General features: G+C 40.6%; 1 protein-coding gene across 8 annotated transcripts in view; it reads left to right on the plus strand.

Moving 5' to 3' along the window:
- Positions 1–24,259, plus strand: part of myocd (myocardin) — a 137,258-nt gene that overhangs the window by 59,597 nt on the left and 53,402 nt on the right. For all 8 annotated transcript variants that reach the window (XM_010891860.4, XM_020046678.2, XM_020046679.2 and 5 more), the window contains one exon: positions 19,416–19,628. In XM_010891860.4, the coding sequence (XP_010890162.2) occupies positions 19,484–19,628 (145 nt within the window). In that variant the 5' untranslated portion in view covers positions 19,416–19,483. The remainder of the gene's footprint in view (positions 1–19,415; positions 19,629–24,259) is intronic.

The following is a 24,259-nucleotide window of genomic DNA, read 5'->3' on the forward strand; positions in this document are numbered from 1 at the left end:
GACTAGACGTTGCAGTGCCTTTTCTAGCGCACACTCTCGTTCGTGTCAGGCCTTTAAGGGTTGATATGTAGACTGTTTCTCTGAGTCTGCCTACGATAAGGGAGATTACAACATCTCATATTATATCATCAAAACTAATAATCGAAAGTGAACTAGCCATTATTTACATAATCACGGTTTGAGGATGTTAAGAGTAAGATGACTCACCAGATTCCACTGATCAGAAGAGGAAATAAAGATAGGCATGCGCAAATTCGTCTGTTGGCGGGCGGGCAAACTTTTATCATTTGGCAGGGGGCTCATTGGCTACTCGACATGTCTGTCCCGAACGGATGTTGGTGATTGCTTCTTTAGTTCCATCAGGAAATTGGCATTTCCCAAACTCAGGCATCTCACTAATGGTAATGAAGAACCAGGGTGATGATGAGTTAATGAGCTACTTCCCTCCATATGGGACGTCCTAAAGACATCCAGGAGATCATATCACAACCTCCTGATGTTCTAGGGACGTCCAAACAACAACTTTTTTGTTTGCAGGGTTTACATTTTTTTTGGCAAGATAGAGGAACATTTGTAACAAGAGTAAAATGAAGCCACATTTTTTACTGTTTACTAATCACTAGATCTTGCCAATTACACACAACACAATCACCATATTAGTCCTTGGGCATATCTGCTCTAGAAGAATTTACATTTTTCAATTTTTCCCTCTAAAATATAAGTATTTATTCTATCACAAAGTACACTTGAAACAGCAGGCTCCGATTATAATGACATCACTTGCTGTAAATTCTGCAAGGACTTATCTGCTTTAGATCTCTGTAAACAGTCAGAGTAGTAGAGAAAGGTCCCTCTTGAACAAATATCTAAATGAAACATACTGAGTGTGTAAAAGCCTACCAACCTTACGGTAATGTTTAGATTACAAATGCAAAAGCACACTTATTCAGACCTGTTGGTATGTGTGTATTCAGTATAAACATAGACACACACATACAGATGCAATTACAGCATTTTGACAGAAATCTGGGACTATGAAAGAGTATAAAAGACATGATTGCAGTTGAAGTAACAATCTGAAATCATCTGAAAGATTGTAACCGTGAACAGAGCAACCTCCTCACCCTTCTTGGCTGTTCCTCTCCTGAAGGTGTGCTTTGTGTTTTTTCACAGCTATTTGACACCTATTAAACAAGAGCAACTTGTTGATAGTCTCCTTTCCACCTTCAAAGGGACTGATAAAGCCGAAGCGCTCAGATCTCACAGACTGTTCCCTTCAGCCTGACTGCCTGGCTGACTTTTACATTTTCAGATATACACATATTCATAACCACATGAAAAAGAGACATTTGGAGAAATATTTCCACACATGGTCATTGTCAAGTGGCTTCATATGGCCGTTTAGAGCCCAGAGTGTTGATGCTCCTGTGCTGTGTCTCGTAAATGTTTGTCTGGAGGAATGTCCTGGGGTGAATCAGTGGATCGCCTCTGCTATGTGTTGTTAGCGTTGGACTTGTAAGCGCTAAAGGTTGCGGAGCGAACACTTGTCATCGGTAGGCAGGTGGTTTGAGTGGTAATCAATTAGTGTAGAGAAAGTGTGTTTTCTTGAACCATCACCAACAGGAATGGGCCGTGGTGGTCAATATTTACAGTTTTTTTTATTACCCTTCTACTTTATCTTTACTTAATTTTTTATTTAATATTTGTTTTATCTTTTTTTGGAATGACACAATATATAGCAAGACACGATCAGATAGGATAATTTAACTGGTGCATTGATCAGACAATACCTTGGTTGGTTTGTATTTGAAGAAGGGGTGATGAAAGCGCTAAAGGAATTTCTACAAGCTGTCAGATTGAATAGCAGGGAACTACAATGTTGAACCTTAAAACAGTATGACCAATAACAACTATACACATGTAACACTTAGGCTGTCAATTTGTATAGTAAAGAACAACTATAAAGTAATAATGCTCACACTTTAAATGTGGTATCACTTGAAGCTTAGATTGATAACGTGTTATAACATGGTCATAACCATGTCATAGCTTGTCAGAACATGTCACAACAGCTGTGATAATTATCTTAATATCTTCATGACAGTCAGGACACATTATTTTGAACCTTTATTTATTTTCTGGCCTTGTCACCTACGTTAGTGTTAAAAAATACCACACAAAATAAACCATTCCACTATGTCATAGACTACTTTTAAACATGTTTATTTTATGTCATGTTTCCTGAAATTGGCTGTGTTTTAATTATTTTGTACACATTGATGCCATTTGTAAATATGCAAACCAAATGTGGTTTTACTATCTCAGTCTTTTTATGCTGTAAGTTTTACACCTGCTTACTAGTCATGGTTATTAATGTTCCTGTCATGACTATGTTATGGTGTTGCTTAATATACTGTGTAACACAGTAAACAAGCATTTCCAAAGGCATAATCATATGAGCCAGAAATGCCTGTCATCAGTGCTTTTAAGTCAGGCATCATTTACAAAGATGTACTGTCCTAGGTACATGTCTGACATCAATTACACCAATTTGCTTTGTCATAACTTGCCATAAAATAACCCAGAGTATCTCACAGCCGGTTTAAATATGGTTTGACAAGTTATGTCAGTTGTTATGACATGGTAATGGCAATGTTATAAAGTGATGCTACTGTATGCTCCAAGTGTACCTGAACATATTGCATTGAGTCATGTTAAGTTAGTAAGATAATAGACAGTGGTTCGTTGCCAGGTTTGTCAAATGGATTTGCCCAGTCTGGCTGAATGAGGTTGTCCATGATGTGATTTGGTTTTCTTTGGTTGCCAGAAGAGACTAAATACACTCACCTAAAGGATTATTAGGAACACCATACTAATACTGTGTTTGACCCCCTTTCGCCTTCAGAACTGCCTTAATTCTACATGGCCTTAATTCTGAAAGCATTCTTTAGAAATGTTGGCCCATATTGATAGGATAGCATCTTGCAGTTGATGGAGATTTGTGGGATGCACATCCAGGGCACGAAGCTCTCGTTCCACCACATCCGAAAGATGCTCTATTGGGTTGAGATCTGGTGACTGTGGGGGCCATTTCAGTACAGTGAACTCATTGTCATGTTCAAGAAACCAATTTGAAATGATTTGAGCTTTGTGACATGATGCATTATCCTGCTGGAAGTACCCATCAGAGGATGGGTACACGGTGGTCATAAAGGGATGGACATGGTCAGAAACAATGCTCAGGTAGGCCGTGGCATTTAAACGATGCCCAATTGGCACTAAGGGGCCTAAAGAGTGCCAAGAAAACATCCCCCACACCATTACACCACCACCACCAGCCTGCACAGTGGTAACAAGGCATGATGGATCCATGTTCTCATTCTATTTACGTCATATTCTGACTCTACCATCTGAATGTCTCAACAGAAATAGAGACTCATCAGACCAGGCAACATTCTTCCAGTCTTCAACTGTCCAATTTTGGTGAGCTTGTGCAAATTGTAGCCTCTTTTTCCTATTTGTAGTGGAAATGAGTGGTACCCGGTGGGGTCTTCTGCTGTTGTAGCCCATCTGCCTCAAGGTTGTGCGTGTTGTGGCTTCACAAATGCTTTGCTGCATACCTCGGTTGTAACGAGTGGTTATTTCAGTCAAAGTTGCTCTTCTATCAGCTTGAATCAGTCGGCCCATTCTCCTCTGACCTCTAGCATCAACAAGGCATTTTCTCCCACCGGACTGTCGCATACTGGATGTCTTTCCCTTTTCACACCATGCTTTGTAAACACTAGAAATGGTTGTGCGTGAAAATCCCAGTAACTGATCAGATTGTGAAATACTCAGACCAGCCCGTCTGGCACCAACAACCATGCCACGCTCAAAATTGCTTAAATCACCTTTCTTTCCCATTCTGACATTCAGTTTGGAGTTCAGGAGATTGTCTTGACCAGGACCACACCCCTAAATGCATTGAAGCAACTGCCATGTGATTGGTTTATTAGATAATTGCATTAATGAGAAATTGAACTGGTGTTCCTAATAATATTTTAGGTGAGTGTGTATATATATATATATATATATATATATATATATATATTACAAGATTCTGGTTCCATTACACCAGGCACACCTGACATTTGTGAAGGAATATTAATACAATTTTAATCCAGTTCTGTTATGGGTTTGCCAAGTCTCGTCTTGCACTGTGAATTTGCCAGGTCTTCTGTGGTTTTTATAAGTTTCCTTACTGAAGGAGATCTTAGTCATGGATATGTGTTCAATGTTACTCCTAATTACTGTTGCTGTTTCCAGTTTCCTCTTTACTTCACTCTAGATTGGAGCTGTTTCAGGAGACCGTTACATCAACTTTAAGAGAGCCGAGGTCCTCGGGACAGACAGATTATTCTGATTGATGATATTCACATTGAGTATGGGTAGCCTGAGTATAATGCTAATTGAAAATTAAAGAGTACTGAAGAGAACTGCCAAGTATGGATGCAGTAAACAGCATACTCTATGTATGTAGATTATGTTGGCCAAGATAAAAGTATAATCATTGGCAGTCATATCTTTAAATCAGCTCATTTGCCAGACACCTTGGAACCACACCTGAAAGAGTCTGATAAAAACATACAAGGTCTGACAGTCTGAATACATAAGGAAAAAGATGAGATCTGGTGAACTCTGATTGTGCAGCTCAACGGCACACTATACGCTCAGACTAACAGAAAGCAGATGTACACTTGAGTTTAGGTAACTGGGTTTTGGGATTCTATTAATCAAACAAGGTACACACGGAGCCGCTTTACGAGTGTTTCTGAACCGTGGAATCAGTCCAATTGTCCCCTGTCAGCTTTTAACTAATTTGGCTTAACACTGCACGACCACGCTTCAAAGTGGATATTTGGAGATGTTGTATGGACAATGATCTCGGTGTCTGAACTAAGTTGGATTCGTTCGGAGACGAGAGAGTGTATTCTAAATCGCCCCCTATGACTTTGTGATGAGATAAAAGCTGTTGTATTTGACTGATCATGCTTCCGATATTATGACATTATACGGAGGGCAGATGAAACAAGGGATAATATAACAGTAAGTTCCTTCTGATGCTCATTTAGGATTATATTCCTGTGACATCAAAGATGATTCTATCTGGGTTACTGTAGAACACAGTAGCACCACTGCTTAGGATCACCTAGAATGTTTTCCTAACAGCTCATGTAAATATTGCTCCGTATGGCCAGGACTTCCCAGAAATGTCCTCATGCACTGCAGGTTATTATTAGGAATATCTGTAATGAGTTATAAAGAACACTCAACCCTTCCTCATCTAGGACTATGACGTACTATATTCTTGACTCATCACGTCATATCGGGAGTTTAACTACTAAATCTTCCTTCGACTGTAAAAAAACCAAACATAATAATAAATGAATATTTTCTCCCATCATCTTTTAACAATAAACTCTGCATAGGTCACATTTACCTCAATTAAAATCCAGCTCTTGTGTTAACACCAAACACGTTATTCATTTAAATATTCCTACTCCCCAACCGAAACTAATTAGAATTATATTCCCTGTGATGGAATATAATGTTCCAGGAATGTGTGAGATGTTTAAAAAAATGTGTTTAGTTTTGTCATAGTGCATGCAGGTGTGCTGTCTCAAGGAGGGCCAAGGCTTGATGAAAACTGACACTCCGCTTCCTGTGATAAGACTGGACACTAGGCCATGTCTGCTGAGAGCACTGTGCTACTTACAGTACAATCCTTAGCAGGCGAAAGACACACACACACTCTGTCTCTTTCTCTCTGTCGCCCCCTTTCTCATTGAAATGTTTTCATCTAGTTGGTACATTTTTATTCAGTAAATTAATTTCAGTGCGACACTGTATTTCAGATGATCTTTGGCTGGCTTTGGTGTGGTGCGAAGTGCTATTGAAACGTCTGCTTTTACGCTTGAGCAGAAGTTTCAAGTGTTGCAATTTTATATACGTTTGTAATCTTCTTTTTCAGCCCATTGAAGAATGTGATGCATGACAAGATGAGAAGCCACAAACACACAGTAGCCTCCTAGCTCTCAGTCTGACAGAGTCCATATTAATTGTCAACAGACCTTTTCAGAGAGAGTGAACAATGGAAGCTGGGGAATGCATGGAAATAGAAATGCATGAATGGAAAGTGTGTGTGTCGGTGTGTGTGTGTATGTCAGTGTGTGTGTGTCGGTGTGTATGTGTTGGTGTGTGTGTGTGTGTGCGCGCGTCAGTGTGTGTCCAGGGAGGTCTGTGGCTGTTTAGCTGCTGATGGGTATGGTGCGTTAAAGCTTGTCACACAAAGCCAGGCAGAAGTACACTCTGTGTAAACTTTCTGGGACCAAATTTTAAACACAGTGAGTGCCAGCCAGCAGAGCTGGAATGGACCAGGGAGGCACCATCTCACACACAGTCACACACACAGCACTGCACGCACACACACACACACACACACAGTCACACACACAGCACTGCATGCACACACACACACACACACACACAGTCAGTTATTCATGCACTATACACTTGCACATGCGGTTACACACACCTCCTGCACAATAGTTGTATTTATTGAGATTCCTGTATGTATTTAGATTACGCAGCTTCTTTACATGGAACTTTTAACAGAATGCACATCAGTCAGTGCCAGCAGCAGTGGACTGTTCAGCCCCAGTCTCCACCCCCGTCCCCAGCCTGATCAGTTCAGGACCCAGGCATCTGTTGGTGATGTCACAGCCCCAGCCTCCACCCATATCCCCAGCCCGATCAGTTCAGGACCCAGGTATCTGTTGGTGATGTCAGAGCCCCAGTCTCCACCCCCATCCCCAGCCTGATCAGTTCAGGACCCAGGCATCTGTTGGTGATGTCACAGCCTCAGTCAGACATGTTGGGGAGGTTACAACAGGACAAGCTGCTCTTAGCCAGACAAATATCTGATCACTTTCACTGACTATTTAACATGGGAGTACTCTGTGTTGAGGTGTGTTAGATTAGATCCTAGCCTAATGTCTGTTACATGTTGTCTTACAAGTATGGGCCCAAACAGAATTTGATATTGTTTTGTTTAACTTAGCTGTATTTTCCAGTGTTGCGGTGAGAGCATCTTATTATGGGTCTGCATGTCACATGCAACAACTGGGGAGTTGGTCTAGATCAGAAGAAATATCTGAAGAGCAAAGCCAATGTAAAAACCTTGAGTGAAACATGCATCAGGACCAATCACTGGGGTATTACTTCAGCTTTCAGTAGGACAATTATACTAAATGTTAAAGCTAAATTCACTTCAGAATGATTTGCCAATAGTTTTCCGTAGGGGTCCAAAAACTGGAAAAACTGTGCCAAATCTGTGTGGACTTTCAGTATAGTCACTACAGTCTTCTTTGGATACTGTCTTTGTCACAACAATGCAGATTTACTGACCGATCTTGGCAGTTTGGTATTGCTGGGCCAACTATGTTTTATATATATTTTTTGAATACCATTAACAGGGGTAGCAGGTCTACAATGTATTAAATATGTTAAATGATAGCCACCTATGTGATTTTAGCATATAATGATGTATTATAATGAATATTTATTTTGTTAACCTTCAAGAGACATTAGGATGGGAAACATTAGTTCATCTTATCCATGGCTTTCTGTCCCTGTGGCAGTAGTCAATAGAGTTATCAAACACCTCATCATGAAAATGGACATTCCAATGCCAAGAAGCATCAATTTATTTTGTCACAGTTAATATCATGTTCAATGTTCTTTAACCCCAAAAAAGGTATTGACTTTCATGATTTCTAGACCTCATTTGACCATAATCCTAGGTTCATGGCAAATTATCTATTCATTTACGGCAAATAAACCAGAAGCATATTTGAAGCACATTTGTGTTCTACTGACTGTTTTTATACTGACTGTTTTATGCTGACTGTGTTATCCTGACTGTTGTTATCCTGACTGTTGTTATTCTGACTGTTGTGTTATACTGACTGTGTTGTTATACTGACTGTGTTGTTATACTGACTGTGTTGTTATCTTGACTGTGTTGTTATCTTGACTGTGTTGTTATCTTGACTGTGTTGTTATCTTGACTGTGTTGTTATACTGACTGTGTTGTTATCCTGACCGTGTTGTTATCTTGACTGTGTTGTTATCTTGACTGTGTTGTTATCTTGACTGTGTTATCCTAACTGTGTTGTTATCCTGACTGTGTTGTTATCCTGACTGTGTTGTTATCCTGACTGTGTTGTTATCCTGACTGTGTTATACTGACCATGTTGTTCTACTGATTGTGTCATACATGACCATGTTATATATATATATGTGTTAAGCTGACTGTGTTAAGTTGAATATGTTGACATTTCTGTGTTGTTATACATGACTTGAGCAGCATCTGGGAGAGACTGTGAGGCTAGAGAACATCCCTCAGGGTATTTCATTAAAACGTGTCAAACAGCACTCTGTTCTCCTCACTGAAACACAGCTTAACCAATTTAATGTACTGAAGACATGACTAGTGACTGTGTGTATTTGTGTGTGTGTGTGTGTCTGTCTGTGCATGCAGATGGGTGCATGTTAGTTTGCCTGAGTATGTGTGTGTTTATTGGTGTGTGTGTGTGTGTGTGTGTGTAACTGCTCTTGCTGTCTGGGGCTGGATGACATGCTGGAAGTAAATACAAGAAGTAGTCTATCAGTGGATTTAAGAGAAGTAGCTCCAGAAGTCTGACCTCACTGAGTCGCCTACTCCTTGAGCTCACAGCACTGGAACGTGTGCTGCTCGTATTGTGTTAAAGGCACTTGATGTAGAATGCACAGTACATCTAAGTGAGATGTTTTTAGGGCAAGTGAGGGTTAAAGGAGTCTTTCAAATTTAAGATAATATTTATAGAAATTCGTGGTTACTACTTGAAACAGATTTCATGTACGAGACTAGATTTTTGGATTTGGTCAGGGGGGTCACAATTGATGCATTAATACTTTGACATCACGTACTTCAGTGAGTAATTAGTCTACTTCAGAAAGTGCAGATAACAGGGACTTGTAAATCTCATTTAAGCCAATCAGATTTCAAATATCTTAGAACCAGCTTTATAAATAGGCGTAATCCCACAAAATGCCATAATATGGAACATTGAAACCACATAGAATCCATACAAGAGGAATTGGGAATGTTGTGGTGTATTTGTTTCATATATCCAATCACATGTCTAAAGTCTTTGATGTATTCAGTATGTCTTAGAGTGGCCAAGTTGATGGATTCATGGTTAGTATATTTGTCATAACACTCGGCCTACATCTGGTGAACTGTAAAGTATAAGTGAATCCTCTTTTCTCCGATATCTTAATCTTTCTTGGCGTTTGTGGCCAGACAGACGCAAGCCCTTAGTGAAGAGTATTCCAGTTATTTTCTGTTGAATTCATGCATAAGTGGAACTGGCTTGGGAAACATTCAACTGTGTCGTTGTGCAGTGTTGATGAAACACCCTGGGCCCAATTCCTGTGATGATTGATTCCTACGAAGCCTGTAGGGCTAAACAGTGTCGAAGGAGGAGATACTAGAAGCTGCAGCTGCATTTTTAGATAGATCCCAGACATTCTGGACTGCACTTGGACACTTGTACAGTAGTAACGTCCTTATTGCGGCATCATGTCATGTCCATCACAGACACATACTCATCCACTATTTTAAACAGGTGGCAAAACCATTTTGACCAAGTTCGGCTTTTTAAATTATGACAAAAATGCTTTGATTTGGATTTTTTTGTCTTTGATTTGGATTTTGTTGTCTTTCAAAGCAGTGTTCTAGCTGTGCCTCAATGTCCCCACGCACTGCTTTTGAGTTAGTATAGATAGTGACAAAGATGTTCTCTCTACTGATATACACCTAAACAGTTATTTTTTTCCACGCTGTGCCTGTTTATTTAAAACATTTGACCTTTATGAACTCTTCCTAGCAGTTTACATTTGTAATCTGCCATAAGTTAAAGCAGAGGTGTGTATGTATCAGCTGTCACACACTGCCTTTTAGGAGCCAACTAGACTAAACCACCATTGGTCATAAAAAAAGGTAAAAGTTAACAAAAAAGCTTGGTTTGTTTAATATCTTTCCAAATGAATAAGCTTAATAATCCTTTGTTGAAAGACTCAAATAAGACTGAGATTTAGGAGGGAAAATGGAATGCTGGTGCTGTTGTGGATTGAACACAAAGAGAGTTAATACATTTGTTTATTTGCTCAAAGTTCATCAATAATAACTGATTGTATGTGTCAGTCTATCAACATACAGTATGAACATCTGAATGATCTGAATCTGAATTTTATAGAAAACCTACATTTATTTCAGAAAATATAATCTTTGATTTACCATCCCAGTCCAATATTGTGGCATGATAAAATCTGCAAGAGACCTGCAATAAAATGTTAAAGTTATTTCTCTCAACATCCTTAATTCAGCTGAGTCTCTTCCTTCATAGCTAGATATTATTGAAACAATAAGTAAAGACATATTTGGTCTACTTGTACAGTCATCAGCTACTTTAACTTCTTTATTTCACTACACTTTTATTACAGGGGTCTCCAACAGGTTGATTGATGAGTAACTTAGTTGGGAACCAATTTGGAAGTTTAATGTCATTTTCACGTACCACACCAAGCCTCTTTTGAAACCTCCCTTGGAGTGGATGACAGCACTGAGCCTCTTCCTGTAGTCCGACAAGTTTTGAACAAATCTTGGATCAAACCTCCATGCAGTGTTTCTGAAGATCCTTGATCGTCTTAGGTTGACGCTTGTGTACTCTTCAATTCCATTGTAAGGCATTGATGTTGTGGTCCTGCAACCACTTCTGTGTTGATTGTGATGCATTTTTGGGGTCATTGTCTTGCTGAAAGGTCCATCCACAGCCAAGTTTCAGTCTCCTGGTAATTAGTGAACTTCATCATACCTTCGTTCTAAAGAACAGCCCCTGGACAACTAGTAGCAAAACAGCCCCAAAGCATCAATGATCTACCACCATATGTTACAGTGGGTAATAGATTATTTTCTTCTATGTAGTCCTCTTGTAGCCAACTTGCCGATAGTGTGCATGGCCAAATAGTTTTTTCCCCCCATTTTACCACAACATACATACAGTTAGGCTCAAACGTTTGCATACCCTTAGAGAATTGGTAATATATTTACCATTTGTAAAGAAAACATGAGTGAGCAGGCAAAACACGTCTTTTATTTCTTATGGGATTCACATTCAACTGTAGGTCATAACAGAATGGCACAACCATTAAACAAAACATGGCAACAAAGAAAAAAATTAACTGACCCCTGTTCAAAAGTCTGCGTACCCTTTGTTCTTAATGCTGTGTATTGCCCCCTTTAGCATCAATGGCAGCGTGCAGTCTTTTGTAATAGTTGTCTATGAGGCCCCGAATTCTTGCAGGTGGTATAGCTGCCCATTCGTCTTGGCAAAATGCCTCCTGGTTATGCAATGTCTTTGGTCGACTTGCATGATCCGCACGTTTGAGATCTTCCCAGAGTGATGTTAAGGTCAGGGGACTGTGATGGTAACTCCAGAACCTTGTCTGGGTCTGGACCACTGGAGGGTCAACTTGGCCTTGTGCTTAGGGTCATTGTTGTGCTGGAAAGTCCAAGAGTGTCCCATGTGCAGCTTTTGTGCAGAAGAATGCAAATTGTCTGCCAGTATTTTCTGATAACATTCATCTTGCCATACATTTTCACAAGATTCCCCGTGCCTTTAGAGCTCACACACACCCAAACTATCCGTGAGCCACCACCATGCTTCACAGTGGGGATGGTATTCTGTTCACGATATGCCTTGTTGACCCCTCTCCAAACATAGCGCTTATGGTTGTGACCATAAAGCTCTATTTTGCTCTCGTCACTCAAAATTGCAGAGTGCTAGAAGCTGTGAGGCATGTCAAGGTGTTGTCTGGCTTATTGTAACCCAACTATAACAACAACTTTCTTTGTATCCTGAACAATTCTTCTGGCAGTTTTGGCTGAAATCTTTCTTGGTCTACCTGTTCTTGGCTTGGTATCAAGAGATCCCTGAATATTCCAGTTCTTAATAAGTGATTGATCATTTGCAAGGCTTTAGGATATCTTTTTATATTATTTTCCATCTTTATTAAGTTCCATTACCTTGTTACGCAGGTCTTTTGACAGTTATTTTATGCTCCCCATGGCTCAGAATCTAGCCTGCTCTGTGCATCCATGTGAGAGCTAATAAACTCATTGACTATTTATACACAGACACTAAATGCAATTTAAAAAGCCACAGGTGTGGGAAATTCACCTTTAATTGCCATTTTCACTGTTGTGTGTCACATGGTGTGTCTGTAACAAGGCCAAACAAGGGCCATTTGGGTGATTTCTGTTATCATTATGATTTAAAAAGAAGCCAAACAACTACAGTATGTGATAATAAATGGCTCATATGATCACTATCCTTAAATAAAAGACATGATCAAAAGAAATGCCAACAATTCTGCCAGGGTATGCAAACCTATGAGCACAAATGTATTTCTAGTTATCTTGGCAAAGTTCAGATGCAGCAATTTGTAGGTTGGGTTCAGTAAGGGCTTCTTTCTTACAGCCCTTTGAAAAGAGCTTGCTGACTTTGAGGAGGCATCAAGAAGTTGATTTTGAGATGCAATAACCCCGAGATTACACTGTAGTTCAAGACTACACTGTGATCCTTGGATTTTCTAAAATAAAAAAAGAGTAGCATGAAACATTTCTAAAGTAGCTCACATCCCTGAAACATTTGGAGACTGTTCTACAACTACAATCATTTATAACCTCCCCCAAAATTCTGACAAAATGTTATTTTTTCTTGATAGTTCTTCAACTGCCTCCAGTCAGTGTGTTTACTGGTTGTGAGAGGTTGGGTTTTCAGATCTGGAGTCTGCAGTATTTTACAACATTGTCTTGTCTGTCACTTGACAGTTGACTGCTATAGCTGCAATCCCTGCTTAGCAAACACTCCTGTTATATTTTCCATTTGAACAAACTGAGGGGTCACCAGAGCGGGCTGCCTGTGTTAGCCAAAACCAGATGGGCTTTTCCTATAAACAAGTGTACAGGCGGTATTTATACAGTCCGTGGCACCTGACGCCATAACACTCACGACACTCTGTTTAGTGGCCAGTGTTGCCATAAGTCACTTTGGAGAATTAAGTAAATATTTTCAATATGGCCCATGCCATTGTTTAGTATAGAATGGCAAAAGTTCTAAATCTTGCCAAATCCTCTGTTAAAAAAATCATTTTATAACAACTTGTCCAAGCGGCAAAGCGCAGAGTACATAGAACCGGTACCATTTCATTAGTCCAGAGTCTACAGTATTTACTTTCAAACAAATCCTGAAACACCACCTTTTTTAACATACTCTCTCTTTCTCTCCAGTACTTGAAAGGGCTGAGGTTGTAGTCATCTATTACACAAACCACAGACTTTGACAAGGTTGGCTGCTAACAAAGGTTTTTGCAGTATAGGTTCAAAGTTTGGAATCTAAGCCTGCCTTCTGCTTGCCAGGGGGCACTATGTAAAGGTAAAGCCAAAGAAATACATTACAATTGATTAAAACAAGAAGAGTAATGTTTACAACAGAGTATGTCACCACTCAATGATACAGGTTCAAACTTCAATCTCATATTACCTATCACGCTGCTGGAATCAGGCTCCTCTCTCCTCTTCTACTTCATTAGCTATATGGAATGCCCAGCAGGAAGCATTAGGACATAGTGAGACAGCAGGAGAAAACTCTGAGAATCAACCCCATGTGATTTAGTGAGATTAATACTCAATGCAACTCACCCTAACACTCCACTGGTGCTTGTTTAAAACAAGGGGAAAGCCACAAACATTGACCAGAATTTAAAAAAAACAGGCTGTTAGGTGTTTTTGGAGGAATCTAATGCCCCCGGATGACTGTATACCCCACTTGACACAGTCCTTCTGTTTGGAATGGATTTGTCTCAGTCCTTGTATTGCTTCTCTAAATTTCAGGCACTAAAACCGTAGGCCTAAATTCTTCAGAACTTATATGACATGTTTGTGACATGTTTGTTATTTTGGTGTGTTTTTACATTATGGTTGTAGCCTAAGCTATTGTCATCCAGATGTTTTTGTAAGTGTTTTTGACAACATTTAAATTGGGCCCCAGAATGGCACAGTGATAAGGTCACTGCCACGTAATTAGCTAGGTCATAGCAGGACCAGTGTTTTGATCCTGCTACTGCGGATTTGCCAGGGGACCTCTCTAGAGTGGTGCAATTTGGTCAGCGCTGTCCAGTTTTGGGGGGTTAGCAAGAAACATAAAGTTAAGGGGAAAAATATTAAGAAAAATTACCTATTCTGAACACAAATGTCGGTAAAAAATAGGTGACAGGCATGCAAAGTTCCGTTAACACTTATAGCAGCTAATACAGCCAATCCATGGAATTCAGTTAATTCTGAGTTTGTATGGTAAGATGCATCCTTCATCCATATTTTTTCGGTGGTGTCTATACAGCTCCAGAAAATATTAAGAGACCACTGCACCTTTTCCTTTCCTTTCCAAAAAAGTTGAAAAGGAAAGTTTTGAGGAACAGAAGTGTTCAATTTGCAGTGGTCTCTTAATTTTAACCCTTCTGTTCCTCACTCAACCTTTTTCAGAAATGACTTTTTTGCTGCTGTCACTGCTCACAATCCACCTGGTTGTCCCTGTCCTTGTCCACCTGGTTGTCCCTGTCCTTGTCCACCTGGTTGTGCTGCTGATCTGGATTGTGTCTGAAGATACTGGACACAGCCCATCTGTATTTATTGATTGTCATCTGAACATGCAAAAATAGGTCTTGTACTAATCCTTACCCAGCATCACCAGAAAAGGACTGGCCACCCCCTGCGTCTGTTTCCTCTCTAGGTTTTTTCCTAGGTTCTTACCCTACTTGAGAGTTTCTTTTCTAGCCACTCCGCATCTATTACTTGTTGTTTCTTACTCTTTGGGATCTTTGACTTGGTATCTATAGAATCACTATATGATAACTGCTGATTTAAGAAGAATGTAAAATAAGTTTGATTGATTGATTGGGTGACATACCCATGTGCACACATAACAAAACCCATCAACTGTCCTCCCTGATTTTATTCAGTGGTAAAAAAGGAAGTTGCTCAGATCCCCCCTCCCCCACCCCCCCCACCAGCCCCCACCGATTATATTTATTTCATCTTACATTATGGGGGTGTCCAAAGAATAAGATAAATAGACTAAATAGACAGTATTTCAAGGTGCTTTTGCCAGCAACTATCAGCAACTCTGTTAGAATATGATAAGAAACAATATCCCAATTAACATCAGCAGAGAATTCCTGTATCATTTCCTCAGTATATTCCCAATCAGTGGTGGAAGTCCTGGCATAACCCCAACATAAATAAGACAGGCCATGAAAAGCATGCAGCCGTAAATCAGTCCAGCCCTCAGCTCAGCTGGTGGTCCAATACTGGAAAGGAAGAAAAAAGAAAACAGGGAGTGTTTGAGAGAATTAAAACAAAGACAAAAGAAAAGACAACATTCGAGGGAGAAACAACAAGAATAATAATTTGTTTATGTGAAGATCCTATTTGACAGTATTTGGAAGATATATTAGGTGTAAACCTTTAAGATCAACCTGGAGCCTGTTGAGATCAGTATAGGAAAGCCCACACTGTGAAATCTTGGCTAATTAAGATATGTATGTATGTGTGTCATACACACATACATACATATGTGGGCATTTGTGTGTATTGACTTTGATCTCACAAACACAATTGCATTTGGTTTCACAATTTAGATTTGTTTAATCACAAGACCTGTAATGGGCTTTTGGTTCTTTCATATTATCTGAAATAATCTCGGGCTCTCTGTGTGGCCTAATGATATGAATGTATGAAATAATGAAATCAAATGAAAACAACAAAAGTGTAAAACATTATCTTATTTAATGAACTGCTCCACATAACCAGCTGTTGGACGGCCGTTAAGACATAAAACCCACTGATGTTGTCTCTGTTGCTAACATTCCTTGCAGGTACCAGTCAGATAAAGTCTGCAAACAATTCATGGCAATTATATCTTTTTTTTTCAAACCCAATTCTCAGATAACACAGAAACCTCATTTGAAAACAAATGAACTGTGTAACTAATGTATTAAGGCATAGTATATTTAAATAGCCATTGCACCCACTGAAAATTGAAATGCAACACAAATGACAAAGATCTTCCCTGATATGTTGAAATTAGAGATGTCCTCTCTACATCTAAAGTTGAGGGAAATGCCAGCCACATTTCTTTCTCCTGATGGGTCTCTCAGGTCCCAGGTCACTCTGTGGAGCCAGATACCATCACCATATAATAGTATTTTTAAGATGCAGACATTTTCCTTTACTTTATCTTCATAGTTGTCTGGATGTCTGTAGAGGTGCTCCAAACATAGAAATGTCCTGAAATGTCCATTCAGGAATTACATCTCTTTAATTACATTTGACTGTACCCCCTGAGTCTATGGCCTGAGGAGATGTCTCCGTTCCTCTGTAGTTCTCATTCTACAGCTGAGCGATGTAGGCCACATAGTACACCATTCCATTCAAATCCATTCTGTCCATATCTACCATGTCCCACTCTAGCCTTGGTTGGGCTGTCTCTGTGATATAATATGGCCAGGGTGTGTTCCGTTGGTCAATGGTGATGGGTGGGCTTTCAACCTCCTGCCCATCAGTTAAGACCTCATTAAAGGAGGAGTGCATAGAGGCATGTTTTCTGTTCTGCTGTTTTATGGAGGGTGATTTACTGTGAGTGTTGTCTTGTTTCTGAGGTAAATGCTAGGCTTTGTTATTGTTTCCCCCTAGATTGTGTTCATGTGCTGTATACAAGCCCCCTTTTTGTCTGCTCAACCTACACTACACATATCTTTGGGAGGAGATACTGTATCTTTCTTACAACACAGATAATTCTGTTTCCGATGGGCTCTCTTCTCTTGCACTGGGATGTATAGACAAGTCCCGGCAAAAGACTGGCGTTATTTCATGAGAGACTAATTCTGACTTATGAAGCAAATGTTCAGTTACGTATATGTCAAGAAAATGTGTAATATCACGAATATGACTATAAGTTGTTAAAGTTCATAAAAGCATGCAGGTTTGTAAAAGTTTATTTGAATCATTTATTTGCAGTATTGTTAAAAGGTTTGGAAAGGATTTCTTTGGAACCATTGTTTGAACTTATAAAGTGTTATTGGCAGGGAAGCTGAACGAAGCATTACACCTGTCTCATTCCTTTCTAATAGGTGTGCATTATAAATCGACACTTTTGTTTTGTTTCTGAACCCATAATTTCATTATTTTCCAGATCTTTACAGTTTTCTCCCCACAAACTCGGCCTGGCCTCTGGTTACGAAACACCATGTAACAGGGCAGGCCTTCCGTCATAGCCCAGCTTTTTGATACCTCTGCTATTTTTATGAGGCGTGACATAAGAGGGAATGATTGTCCTCTAAGCACTGGAGTGCTCCTCCAAACAGGGCTTATTAAAGAAAACACAGATGTATGTTTATGGTGCCCTGTGAGGCCCCTCAGTGAAGCATGATGTACGGGGCCCAGACAGAGCAGCATAGAAGGCTTGGCTCGTCTACGGACAAGGGTGAGGGGCCTCGTTTGTCACCTCGCCACGTTGTGGGGGCTCTCAAAGCTACTGAATCTGGAGACCGTGGTGTGTTTAATATTTGTACGGAGGGGGAAGAGGGTCTGCTTTTTGTAAATTCTGTAAATGAAGAAGTAGGCTGCTGTGATGGTGGAGATTGGATGGCAAGAGAAGCTGGAGGCGTCTGTTGGTGGGAACTCTGTAAACAAACAGACGCCCATAGCGTGCCGGTCACCCGTCTCAGGTCCCACTAGGCTCAGGTGGATTTTAAACCAAAGACAATACAAAATGTTGTATTGTTGAAACATAACACACTAAGATAATAAAGAGACCAACGCTGCCACTACACCGTAGCGTCTCCCAAATGTTTAGCAACTCACATGATCAACTCACACGTTCGACCTCAGACATAAGAGTAACGTCTGCAAAGCTAGGCTCACTTGAAGCCAAGTAGTTTGACACATGTGGTCCATTTCCTTCATCAGTGAGAGCATTGCTGAGATAAAGCAGATGTACAAGCACATACAAAAAGATATAAATTCACTATTTCAATTATCCTAGAACTATTTTGAAAATGTGTTTTATTCAGTCTGAATGAAGTTGAAACGTTCGTTATAGTATTTTAAGCCATTAGAAAAACAAGACCAATCAAAGTTGATGTAATTCTTGCTACAACTAGGCCTAGCCTACGTCACATAATTTTAATTCCATAATATAATAATTTACCCATTACTGCAGAAACAGTGGAATAAATAAATCCTTGCATGCCAGTATATTGTCATAAATTGTTAGAATAAATGCTTGTAGTTGACATCAGTTGACATCGGTCTGTTTCATCCAGGCTTCTTGTGAAGGAAAGCCGCTTAGCCAGCGAGAAACAGCAATAACAAGAACGATCAGTTAGACTGGTTTTAAGGAAATGAAAAGCTATGAAAACAATCCAACATGTTTCTGATAATATTTCAGCTCAGCTTGGATGCATATTTTATGTGGTTGAAATAATGTCAGCTTTTATGACGCAGACACAGATAGCCCCTTTACCAACTGTCCCTGACTATGCACAGCCTTCTCTTGATATGCTGCAGAAAAGAAATCACATTTCTGCTGTCCTTTAGCCTGTGATTTTACTCCACACAATGCTTCGTTTGCAGCAGGTAATATTATTTCAGACTATATGAGATTATCTAGACCTAGTCAGTGTCCAGATATCAGTCAGTCTGGCATCTGAACTTAAAGGGACACAGAGCAGGGACACCCTTCCTTTCCTTGTCAGTTCATTGCTGTGTTGTCTATAATAGGCACATTTTCGAGAGGTCTGAACTCTACAGGTGAAACTGGAGAAATTATCAAATATTACTTCCCTGATGTTGGTAGTCATTCCTCTCATCCACTGAGCGCAGGACTCCAAACATCATGATGATGCTGCTGTGACCATATACTCTCATTACTCTGCTGTGACCATATACTCTCATTACTCTACTGTAGTGTTGTTCTGAGCATTATTTCTAAAGGCTGTGAGGTCCACTACAGTGAAAGTTGGGATGGCTTGATGTGGTAAGTGTATCGGTGGTGTGAACAGTACATTTATGTCTCATATTGTGATGTCAGTTGGATTTTAATTGACTTGTAGTTATTTTGAACCTGAACTGGACAGATGCTGAGGGAGTTGTATGTGGCCTTAGATACATCAGCCTATAGAGTGACAGCATTTGTACTCTCTCTCTCTGACAGGGGAACTGATTTGGGGGTGACCCCGAGTAAAGGAGTCCAGAAGGGAACACAACATTGCATCGTGGGACATGAATGCAGTAAAAGCAACTGGCCTGTCTGCCCCCAGTAAGGAGAACAGGCAAAGTCATCAAAACACTAAAGAGGATGATGACAGGAAGGTCCCTAGCAGCCTCTCCACCAGGAAACAGACCTCGGTCAATGGGAGCAAAAACTGTGAGTTTAAATATTCACAACAAGATGAGATTTTCCCATTGCCGCTGGTTGCCGTTAAATTCAATCAACCTGAATATTGTCTTAGAAAGTATTGTGTAATTTCTATTGGAATCCAAGCAAGTGTGAGGGTATCCAGCAATTGGAACTTTGCACTGAGAAAGACTGCTGGGGTTGTGGGTTATATACATCAAATTAACTGGAACAGCCATTTTACTTGTAAAAAAAACTAAACACTTCCCCAGTTTGGCTCTCCGAGTCATCTGAACACCTCTAAAGATCCTAGCCTCTTCCAGGACAGTCAGAAGAACTATGTTCCTTTATCTCAAAACACTCAAAGGCTGGTGTATCTACCAAGTTCATGACATTACGTGAAACAAGTGTGTTAACACTCACTGTAGAGTAAAGATGCTGATTGCCAAAGTGACACATTCCCTTGACTTTCACTGTTTCATTGATTAGAGATGGAACATAACCTGACTCATACATCATGTTTGTTAAAGCCCTTCTTTCTTTATTGTCACAGAAGACAGTATTATGAAGTCATTTCCTAAAGCCATCACCCTCCTCCCCACTGGGGAAAGTAAAATTCAAAATATGTCTTGTTTTCTCCCTCACCTTGAGATTGATTGTTTCTAATTGAGAGAGATTGTCACTAATGGTTGAGTACTGCCACTCCGTTTCAGCCAGAAATTATTTATTTACACTGAAATACTACAGGTGTACCGTTGCCCATCATCACACCTAATGGAACCATTCCTTGTAACTTTAAACTAATTTAGACCTGTCTCCCCCTTACTATGTAAGGTGTTTTCTGTATATCTATAGAAAGGCATTATATGAATCCAAGTAAAAGGGTGGGTGTGTGAGGGCCGATATGTGGATGTTCACAGGCTCCCAAAGTAGCGAAGTCCAGAAGGGTAATAGCCTTATTGAACACACCTGACTACAATTAGCTTTTAGTCTTGCTGATGGCTATTGAACCTGACCTTTCCAGATGTGTTGTGTATCCTGTTCCTTTTCTCTGGAACAAGACCAGACAGGCTGAACTCTGTAGCTCTGAGAGGAATACCCCACCTGACCCAACAGGAACAGGACTCGTAGGATGCTACAGGCATAATGGGTCACCATGAGTGAGGGGAAATTAATCTAGTCTTTTGTTTAAACTCACATAGGTAAAGAGCTAAACTGTCTCAGAGAGGGACCAGAATTTTGAGACAGGGGCTCTGTGAGCAGCTAGGATATTGTTTTAGTTTGATTTGTTATCTTGCACTGCTGCAAGATACAGTTGGGAGAACAAGTATTTGATACACTGCCGATTTTGCAGGTTTTCCTACTTACAAAGCATGTAGAGGTCTGTAATTTGTATCATATGTACACTTCAACTGTGAGAGACAGAAATAAAACGAAAATCACATTGTATGATTTTTAAATAATTAATTTGCATTTTATTGCATGACATAAGTATTTGATCACCTACCAACCAGTAAGAATTCCGTCTCTCACAGACCTGTTAGTTTTTCTTTAAGAAGCCCTCCTGTTCTCCACTCATTACCTGTATAAAAGACACCTGTCCACACACTCAGTCAAACAGACTCCAACCTCTCCACAAAGGCCAAGACCAGAGAGCTGTGTAAGGACATCAGGGATAGGATTGTAGACCTGCACAAGGCTGGGATGGGCTACAGGACAATAGGAAAGCAGCTTGGTGAGAAGGCAACAACTGTTGGCGCAATTATCAGAAAATGGAAGAAGTTCAAGATGACGGTCAATCTCCCTAGGTCTGGGGCTCTATGCAAGATCTCACCTCATGGGGCATCAATGATCATGAGGAAGGTGAGGGATCAGCCCAGAACTACACGGCAGGACCTGGTCAATGACCTGAAGAGAGCTGGGACCACAGTCTCAAAGAAAACCATTAGTAACACACTACACCGTCATTGATTAAAATCCTGCAGTGCACGCAAGGTCCCCCTGCTCAAGCAAGCGCATGTCCAGGCCCATCTGAAGTTTGCCAATGACCATCTGGATGATCCAGAGGAGGAGTGGGAGAAGGTCTTGTGGTCTGATTAGACAAAAATAGAGCTTTTTGGTGTAAACTCTACTCGCTGTGTTTGGAGGAAGAAGAAGGATGAGTACAGCCCCAAGAACACCATCCCAACCGTGTAGCATGGAGGTGGAAACATCATTCTTTGGGGATGCTTTTCTGCAAAGGGGACAGGACAACTGCATCGTTTTGAGGGGAGGATGGATGGGGCCATGTATCGCGTCATCTTGGCCAACAACCTCCTTCCCTCAGTAAGAGCATTGAAGATCGGTTGTGGCTGGGACTTCCAGCATGACAACGACCCGAAACAAACAGCCAGGGCAACTAAGGAGTAAGTAAGAAGCATCTCAAGGTCCTGGAGTGGCCTAGCCAGTCTCCAGACCTGAACCCAATAGAAAATCTTTGGAGGGAGCTGAAAGTCCGTATTGCCCAGCGAAAGCCCCGAAACTTGAAGGATCTGGAGAAGGTCTGTATGGAGGAGTGGGCCAAAATCCCTGCTGCAGTGTGTGCAAACCTGGTCAAGAATTTCAGGAAATGTAGGATCTCTGTTATTGCAAACAAAGGTTTCTTTACCAAATATTAAGTTCTGCTTTTCTGATGTATCGAATACTTGTGTCATGCAATAAAATGCAAATTAATTACTTAAAAATCATACAACGTGATTTTCTGGATTTTTGTTTTAGATTCCGTCACTCACAGTTGAAGAGTACCTATGATAAAAATTACAGACTTCTACATGCTTTGTAAGTGGGAAAACCTGCAAAATCGGCAGTGTATCAAATATTTGTTCTCCCCACTGTATATTGCCTTGTTCAAAATAAATATCCTTGACCTGTTCACTGGAGACTTTGATCTGTTCTCTGGAGACCTGGACCTGTTCTCTGGAGATGTGGACCTGTTCCCTGGAGAACTGGACCTGTTCCCGGGAAAATTTGACCGGTTCTTGGAGACCTGAACCTGTTCCCTTGAGACCTGAACCTGTTCCCTTGAGACCTGAACCTGTTCCCTTGAGACCTGAACCTGTTCCCTGAAGAACTGGAGCTGCTCCTTGGAGACCTGGACCTGTTCTCAGGAGAACTGGACCTGTTCCCTGGACACCTGGTTCTGTTCCCAGGAGACATTGGTCGGTTCCCTGGAGACCTGCGTCTGTTCCTTGGAGTTTGTTATTTTCCATTGTTGTCACCTGTTTGTTATTCCTGAATGTCTGTTCCACTAGTGGAGGATGTGGCCATGAAGGTAAGTGATTGTGGTTGTTACGGAAACAGAAGGCCTGAGAGACGGTCATGGAAAAAACTGTGGGTCTCTGAGAAAAACCAAGCAGTCCATACCCCAAGGATGCCTCCAGCAGTTGAAGAAATCAAGCATGTTTAACCTGTACCCAGGGAATTTAGTCAGAAGACCAAAGGGAGGGTACACATTCTCACCCAGGTGAGGAGTCAGGTCACAGAAGTTGTTATAAGTTGATCCCTGGGGCAAGCTGAGATCTCCTTGCTTCGTGATTAACTGTTGGTTCTCTGCTATGAAGTGTATCCTTACGTTGTTACTGCTAGCCCACTCACAGATCCTTGGAGCTCAACTGGGGGTATAGAATACAAGGGTCCTCTAGGCCTTCTCTGTATATTTTTTTTACAGAGAAGGATTGCAATAAACTTGCAATAGTGTCCACCAAAGAGAACCATTACATCCAGGTGATCCTTGACTACCCCACCCACTACTTAGAGGCTATTCCTCTAAGAACTATAACTTACAAAGGCATTGATTATGTCTTTCATTTGAATAGGTATAGCTAAGAAAATCCCGTGGACCCCTTTATACCATGGATCAGGCAAGATGTATGCAGACTCCTGAAGGTGAAGCAATTCTGTACTTGTGTGCACAGTCACTGAGGCTGATGGGCTTGTGGAACAATTGAACAAAACATCACACAGCATGCTCCATAAAGTAATTGACCAACACTAAGGGAACTTTAAAGGACCAGTTGTTGCCAAATTTGCTCTTTGTCATCAAAAAGACACCCCAGTGGATTATCCCCTGATTTAGGCCATCAGGACATTGGAAAGAAGACCTGGGAGACAGTCAAACTATTGACAGTGTGGCTAAAATCATCAAATGAGCAAATGCAAGACCAATTGACTTAGTGCCGAAGCTAAGATTTTGCAATGACCTACGCAAGACAAACAATATATAATCTAATGCTTATTCTATGCCCCAATCATGAGTATCATGGATGTTACTGGGAGGTATTGGCTGGTACATCTGGTCCCATGAGTGAAAAATAAGAAAGCCAACATTTCACCTAGATCTTTCATGAAGCTAATAGATGAGCTTCCATTGTTTTTACTTGTGGGCAAGTCCTACCGCACTATTACAGTGGTGATGATTAATGGTTTTTGGACACACCGGTAGGCAATACCTTATGAAACAGGACGATTCACTTAGTCTTGTATATGAGTGTGACTGTATCTCAGTAGTTAGAGCAGGTTGCATGCAATATCTGGGCTGTGGGTTTGATTTCCACGGGAGACTAGTACGGAAAATGGATGCAGTCTCTATGGTAAGGCATTCAGGATAGGAATGTTGGTTAGAT

The sequence above is a fragment of the Esox lucius genome, chromosome 5 (assembly GCF_011004845.1).
Source record: "Esox lucius isolate fEsoLuc1 chromosome 5, fEsoLuc1.pri, whole genome shotgun sequence".
NCBI lineage: Eukaryota > Metazoa > Chordata > Actinopteri > Esociformes > Esocidae > Esox > Esox lucius.